Source organism: Pelmatolapia mariae, linkage group LG16_19 (assembly GCF_036321145.2).
Source record: "Pelmatolapia mariae isolate MD_Pm_ZW linkage group LG16_19, Pm_UMD_F_2, whole genome shotgun sequence".
In the NCBI taxonomy this organism is placed as follows: Eukaryota; Metazoa; Chordata; class Actinopteri; order Cichliformes; family Cichlidae; genus Pelmatolapia; species Pelmatolapia mariae.
In genome coordinates, this window is record NC_086241.1 from 40,745,880 (window position 1) to 40,753,778 (window position 7,899).

At 37.2% G+C, this 7,899-nt stretch overlaps 1 protein-coding gene across 2 annotated transcripts; it reads right to left on the reverse strand.

Moving 5' to 3' along the window:
• Window positions 1-965: 965 nt before the first annotated feature.
• On the reverse strand, window positions 966-6,938 carry osr1 (odd-skipped related transcription factor 1). Of its 2 annotated transcripts, none has more exons than XM_063499312.1 (3): window positions 6,742-6,938; window positions 2,776-3,480; window positions 966-1,400 (listed from the first exon to the last, which is right to left on the reverse strand). In XM_063499312.1, the coding sequence occupies exons 2-3, from the start codon at window positions 3,450-3,452 to the stop codon at window positions 1,268-1,270; spliced, it is 810 nt and encodes a 269-aa protein (XP_063355382.1). In that variant the 5' UTR covers window positions 3,453-3,480; window positions 6,742-6,938; the 3' UTR covers window positions 966-1,267. The 2 variants fall into 2 exon arrangements, with proteins under 2 accessions (XP_063355382.1, XP_063355383.1); XM_063499313.1 differs by having other exon boundaries at window positions 2,776-3,484.
• Between the last annotated feature and the right edge of the window lie 961 nt (window positions 6,939-7,899).

Below are 7,899 nucleotides of genomic sequence, written 5' to 3' on the forward strand. Positions count from 1 at the left end.
TTCATCTACTGCCAAAGCCAAGTCCTCTTGGCCTGCCAGCTGCCTCTGGAAACCCGCAGATTAACCAAGCTCAACGGGTATCCTCCTTCAGGCTCTGGTGTCCACCATCTGGTCCAGGAATTACCACTAGCACCAATGACCTTCCAGCTGAAACCCCCTCTATTGTCGAGGCCACAACAGCTTCCTCAATAGTAAATGCACAGAATATGGTCCACTCTGACTCAATGCCCGCAGCCTTTTTCAGAATGCTACCGTGTCTGCATTTGGGTACACTGGGCTTCTAGTAACGAATTTCCTTCTGTCACATGATCCAGTTCACCACTAGGTGGTGATTAGTTGGCAGCTCAGATCTTTTCACCCATGTCCAAGACATACAGCTACAGATCTGATGGTATGATTACAAAATCAATCGTCAGCCTGAACATGTGAATATTTAAGTTTTCAGTAGGACAATGAAGTTCCCAGATAGAGCACCTCCAGCATCCAAGACAGCTGTTTACTCAGGATTCATTCCCTAACCTCAAGGCAAAGTGACAATGACTTCCATGTTGGGCAGAAGATGAAGTTTATCTACATGTTCAAATTTCTAGATGGAATCTGTAATGACAGCGATGTTTGCAGGTGGATAAATGCTTTCATCAAACAGATTATCTTTAAGTACACACTATTTTTGAGTTTTGTGCATATATTCACTTTTAATAATAATGTACACTGTACTGTAAATGGTACCTCTCATTACTCATTACTGTCATTTTCATTGTTGTGAGTTTCAAACCATGGTGGATTGATCTAAATGTAGCTTCTCGTGACCATCTTAACTAACTTCTTAACAAATAGAATATTATTTGACTTCACACAAACTTGCACACGTGGCCATCAATTTACACTAAAATGTTTATTTAAAATGATTATTCATTTTGAAAATAAATTTAAGACATCAAGAGATATATGTAAATAATCAGGTTAAAGTGCAAAAATATGTTTTGATATAATATTTCTGTAAAAAAATAGCATGGGAATGTGATATTCAACGGGAGATAAATTTGTTTCTACACATCCACTGGTTTCTCTTCCAAGTCAGGCTTGATCAGTAAGTATACATTTATCCACTACTCCTTTATTTCTGTAAGAAATGGTTGGTGAAATGTTTCTTTCTTAAACATTATCTTAAGTTCTGAGATTAAAGTCTTGGGGTTTTTTTGTTTTGTTTTTTTTTACTCATGTTTTCTTTGGTCTTCGTTCAGTGCCCTGGTCCCTGTTGAGTGAATCACTTGATCTTGGCTGGCTTCAGTTCCTTGATCTGCATGTGTAATGTTTTGTGGACGGCCAGAGTCCTGGACTGACAGAAGCCCTTTCCACACTCCTGACATTTAAAGGGCTTTTCTTTAGAATGGATGTACCTGCAGAAGGGAACACAACACTCCAGCAAGTTAGTGTTTAGCAACAAATTATGTCAAATTTCAGATCATTATTTAAAAGGCAATAATTGTCTGGTTTTATCATCCTTTCATTATTACCCAGCAAGAAAAAGCACACAGGCTTAGCTTACAGACAGTCTTCAAGTGATTAACAAGATTTATGGAACCTGTGTACTCATTAAAAGTGCCATTGTTACAATCTGACTTTTTCCACTTAAGGCTTATAGCTTATCCGCTTAAAATGAGTTTCAGCAGCTTTTGTGAAGTTGTCTGATGTATTACAAATGTAATGCAATGCAGAGAAGTGAGTGACATTCACTGACTACTGTGCACGAACACACCCACAAACTTTAGTTAGAAGACTAAGAATTGTGTAGATATGAGATGTTTGTGTTCATCCAGACAAAGATTGTTAGGATTTTTTTAGGATGTTTTTTGCATAGTGGCAGTGAAAATACTAAACTTAGCACAAAAAGTTATGGAAATTTGTGTTTGGTCTATTATTTCTTTGTTGTAACAATGCTTCAATATTTTATTTGCCAGTTCTTCACTGCCGATGCCAAACAGCTTATTCTGCTTCTGACTCTTCTGGTACCAGGTGCTGACAATCAGGTGCCATTGGTGTGATATAGGACAACTTCAAGCTAATGTTCCACAAAACCAAGTGGCAGCATTATTTGGAGTGAGGCAGTAAAGGCAGCCTAGGCCAAGTTCCACATAAAGAAGATTGTCAAAGACAGGCCACTAAGTGGGCGTCTCAAGAAGTAAATACCACAAGAAGACAGTTTTCTCATCCTATCAGCACTTAGGAACCATAGGTAGTCTTCTACAGTCTACAGTCAATATGGGCAACGGCTCTCTCCCTAGAAAACACACAGTCCATCTCCTGTATCACAGGGCTGCCAAGAGGCCTGCTATGAGAACTCTTCACCATGGTGTCGGCAACATCAGGAACCTAGAACCTGAACATGTGGAGGTACATTATGTTCAGTGATGAGTTCAGATTCTGCCTATGGCAGCTGGCTCTCAGGGTAGCACAATAAGCTGTTTGGCATTGGCAGAGAAGATTTGACAAGTTTTCATGGGCACAACCCACATTCTCAACTTTGCTGCTCAACCCACAAATGCATTTTCCTTACAAATGTGGCCCCATTTAAAGGGAAATAACTTGGCTTTCCAGTGGTATACGATTTATTGCCAAGAAACATGTTACATGTTACAACAAAGAAATAACTGACCAAACACAACTTTATGAATAGAAAAACTGGGATTTATGTTAATGTGAACAAAATTTGAGTGAAAACTAATTTCATTGTGTTGAACTGGTTTGATAAAGTTGGATAAACCAGCATCTCACCTGTGGTCCCTGAGGTGGTCCTGTCTCCTGAAGGCCTTGTGACAGATATCACATGTATATGGCCTCTCATCTGTGTGTGTCCTCTCGTGGATCAAAAGGTTGTAGGATTTGGTAAAATGTCGGGCACAGAACTTGCAAACAAATTCTTTCTTGGTCTTTGAAGGCAGTCGGCCTCGACTAGACTTGCGCTCTGCTGAATTAAGTTTGGTCACATCAAGCATGCATCCCAGGCTGGCTGCGGTCAGGTGTGGAGATGATGCCTGCGCTGCAGAAGCACTAGCGCTCACTGTCATGCTCAGGTCCTCCACCTCTAACTGATCCTCTTTGGTTGCTGCTGCTGCCAGGTTGGCAAAGTCAAAGCGAGGCTTGTTTTTGAAGGTCTGTAGCAACCCTGCCGAGTCTTGCTTAGGTGGCAGAAGGTGAGGGAAAATGGGGATGGATGCCATACAGGAAATCTGGGAAGGCAGCTTAGAGATGGTGCAGCGGGGCAGGGCAAAAGCTGGGTACCCCAGAGTCCACTGGTGAAGGTGGACGGCGTGCAGGGCGCTAAAGCTGTAGATGCTGTGAAAATGATCTGCAGGCAGCTGAAGACCTGTTGAACTCTGGATGAGGGAACAGTTGGCCAACTGAAGTGATGGGTGGAGAGGAACTGGTGCTGGCAGAGTCTTGCTCCCCATGTCTGCTAAATCAAATCCAGCAGGCTGTCTAACTGAGACAAAAAATATTAGCTGATGAAAATATCAAACTTCAGTTGTTTCTTTATAAACATTTATCTATGAAATTCATCAAATAAAAAATCTGTTAATAAAAAGAAATAATTAAAAAAAAAAGAATGTACTTGAATGTAATGCATAAAACCAGTGTTAGTATACACACACGCACACACACGCGCACACACACACACACACACACACACGAACACACACACACACGCGCACACACACGCACACACACACACTGAAAGCTCATGCACATGTGGTTGGGTGTTTCTTGTTACCTTCCCAGGTACATGCCTGGGGGTGTTGAGGGCAAAGAAACAGAATGACAGCATTCAACCAGAGAAATACCTGTGAGCTATTAAATCAGGTTTGATCAGCTGGAATAACAATAGACAATAATGCATCTTTGTCTGAGGCAGACGCTGATGGACACAAGCCATTGGAACTTCAAGTCCCATTGTCTGAATGAACAAAGCCCACAAACCACTCCTCACCTCTTCGTCTCAAACTGCTTGTTTAAATAAGGCTCTTTTACTCAAGTGCCTTTCACTTAGATTTGAATTTATACAAATATGTATAAATTCACTTTATTATAAGCTTTGTCTCGCTACAGTAACTGTAGTAGTTACAATTACAGTTACTACCATAAATATACAATGTTTCAAACTGAATATTTAATTCCAAAAATGAAAACTAACCAAAATATATTATTTTGATACATACAAAGTTAATCAGCTGTTATTAGTGGTTAAAAACCATTAACACATTGGTCAACAACATCAAAATGCTGCTTATTCATGAAATGCTGCTTACTTCATTTGTAACAATACCCATTAGCATTTTCGATATTTAATCATTCAGGCTTTGCATTCAACAACAACACTTACATTGTACAATATACTATATCATCAAATATTAACGTTTAAAATCTTAAAAATGTGAAAGTCAAGAGCTTTTAAGTTAATATTCCTATTTTCCTTGTGTTGTCGTCTCGACTGTGTGCATCACAATTTAGTAAAACTCATTTCTAAGAAATAAGAAAACTCTTTAAACCTGAATGAACTCAAGAAAACATTCCAGTCCACATCCCTAATATATTTTATGAATCTGTGGTCTACACTGATGTACTTTTTGTTTGTTTGTTATTTTTCCCAGGAAGCATATAATAGGTAGTATTTTATTATTATTATTATTTGCATTAGTTTTATTCAGATCAACATTAACAGTTATCATTATGTTCTTTGAATGCTCATTACTCACATATTAATGCTAGAGCAACGTATCACAAATGAGGATTTGTGGGAAATATATTTGAACTGCTGTTATTTGGAGAAAAATAGAATCTGACTGTAATAAAGACAACACATTTGTTTTAGAAATATGCATGAAGGATCATTTGTATGAAGCCAGACAACTTTTTCATTTCATTATATATCTAGAATGAACTTTTTGAATCTGCATAGTTAGTTTTATAGTTTATAATTATTGGCCATTCAGTCCAGTCGTTGGAAATAGCAGTTGTGCAATTTATAATAAAGAAGCTAAATGCAAACTTGACAGATAAATATATTTAAATAAAAATATAGAAAGCCTTAACTGCAAACCTGAAGCTACTCATCCAGGTAGTTGCAGTGAGGACCAGTGAAGCTCAAACAGCCCCCTGGGGTCTGCTCCTTTCTGATCATGTAGCAGAAGTAATTGATTTTTACATAGGAGGTAATTAGAGAAGATACATGCTATGCTGCTAAGCCTTTCCACACCTTTAACCCTTGCTGTCTGCATATCACAAGATTCCAATCTAAACACCCACTAGCCTGATTCAGCCCCTCAGGGGTCTCTGTTGTGAACATTGGAATTTCACATTTACCTTCTTTAAGAAGAATAACTAGTTAGTAGTATTACACACGCCAAAGAAAAGAGACTTTTAATAGATTAATAGAATAGAATAAAGAAACAAACATATATTGTGAAATACTCACAAAATATGATAATATTTCACAAACTAATACTAATACTACCTGCTGTGAAACTTCCTTGTTCTTTTACTAATAGTAATGTTATGAAGCTCGTTGATTTTAAATCTGGCAGCTCAAAATGTATAAAGTATATTTCTTATGAACTATGCAAAATATTAAACTTTCTATTTCAAATGTGAGTAACATTGTCCAAAACCGAAGCACTGAAGTAATAAAAACGTGTTAATTTAAGTAAAGAAACAGGTTTATTTTTACAATGCAGTGTAAACTACAAACCTAATATATATATTTTTTTTTCCTCAGTGAAATATCTAAGACTTATGGTCTGGAAACTGATATGTAATCTAGACTTTCAGGCCCTCTCTGCTTGTTGTGCTGTGTTTGCACAGCGTACGCAGACCTCAGAACAGTCATTTCTCACAGTGATGCTGTATTTGCTCCTTTATTTAGACAATGTTTGGGCTCTAAGGTCATTTAGTGGATAATGAAATGTCGATTAAAAAAAAACCCCATACTGTTTTGGCCGTCACTCTTTCCACAGACCAATTATGCAACGCATATACTGTATATTTCCTGACCCAGGTGACCGTGAACAGTATCAATTATTAGTTAGTTGCCATCATAGCCCCGAGAATGTACCCATTTCATCTTTAAGAAAATAGGTTCACTTTGTTTCCTTTTTCTTTGTGTAATTATGTGCTAATGTTTGCTGAAATTTTATCTGTGCACTTCCTTCATTACTTCTTTATTTACAGGCAAAGACAATCAATAAAAATAACCTGCACTACTAACAGAATTAAAAATAAACTTGCAAGTCTCAATGTATATATGTACATATTGTATTCAAATTAAGATTTATTCAATTGTGCTAGGCAAAGGTATAACAAATTGCATGACTGAAGTGGAAACAATTGTTTTTAGGGCACCACAACAAATGTAAGTTTTTAAGAGCAAACTTTCGCTTTATTTATTGGCATTAATTTGTAAAATATTTGTTATAAATTTAATGCAAAAATAAGTTGTTTTTAAAAAAAAAAAAAAAAAAAAAAAGGGCAATAATGATGATGGCAACTTAGAAAACTCGAAATAATTATTGAAAAACAGAAAATGAGCAATGACATGTCATTTTAAACAATGTTTGCAATAACTGTAGCCTAATTTAATTTTTAATTTAAAAAAATTGAATATGAAACTTTTTTTCCATTCAGTATCTGGATGGTCATTATCGTTTTTATGTTTAATTAAAACAACAACGTGAAACAAAGACTTACCAATACAATAAAAAGTTTTAAAAAGCTGTCCTTGCGTCACAACCTTATGCAGCCTTGTTTTATCGGTGTGGATGCGTCACTGGTATGGTCGCATGTGCCTCCGTGCTCCTGTTTTCCTCCAGTGTGACTTCAGTGACGAGGCTGAGCTGAACAGGAGGCGCGCTGTGGCGGTGTAGTTGTTATGTTGAGACGCTTATTCCAACTGCCTCTTTATTGCAGCGCAGCCTCCGACACCTAGGCACGTCACACAAGCATGCCCATATACAACACAGCAGGCAAAGAACATTGCTAGTATATATCGATCATTGAACAGTTCCTGCAGGTGTGTTTCACGTTAGTATCCGGGTGCGCCATCGGCATGACTATGTGGAGTGTGCATAACACATTTTATAGATAATTAAATTAAAAGTGTAGTCAAACTTTCAGTGAACAAAATCTGCCACCTGGTGGCAAATGCTTTTGCAAAAAAACAAACAAACATAAAAGTGGATTTTTGACGAAGGAAAAACTGAAATTTGCATAAAGCGGAATATCTTGGCATAGTATTTTATAAGAAATGTTTATATGTCATGGATAGATAAATAACAAACTTCCTATTTTCAGAAAGAAAGTAGATTAACCACAGTATGAACATGTAAAAACAATCTGCTGTGTCCTTGTAGAGCTGGAAAGACTTTGTTTTTGAAAACAGATTTTCAAAAATTTAGCTGGCTTAATGTTGCCATGGGCATCGATAACATTTTATTAATTCAGGCTTTGATGTTGTTTGGGGTCCTAGTTGGTGCTGGGTTCGAACAGAAGGAGATGGTTAGAGAAAAGTAGAAAGAAGACAAAACATAATGAAATTAGAGCTATCTTTCTCTTGTTGTCACTGTCTGTAATCTTGATAATTTCTTTTATTTTTTAAATGGATGTAACGGTCTTATGGCACTAAACTTCATGTATTTTAACACTTGTGTTGAGTCATAGCCAGGGGGTCTATACAAATGTGTAATTTCATGACTATATGAAACAATACAGGGAGGTTGTTTACGGGGACCAAAACACTGTTGACTCATTGTGGAAATATTTGTGGTTAAAGCTGCTTTTGATTTGTGCAGAATTAACACTGCGTGCAGGTGCCCTGGTGTGCGTTCCCAAACACATGTACATTTTCAG

Excerpts from the sequence above, each read along its gene's own strand:
- osr1 (XM_063499312.1), bottom strand. The coding sequence starts at position 3,452 with ATGGGGAGCAAGACTCTGCCAGCACCAGTTCCTCTCCACCCATCACTT. Across the intron at positions 1,401-2,775 it reads GACCACCTCAGGGACCACAG|GTACATCCATTCTAAAGAAA; the intron begins GTGAGATGCTGG and ends TCCCTTCTGCAG.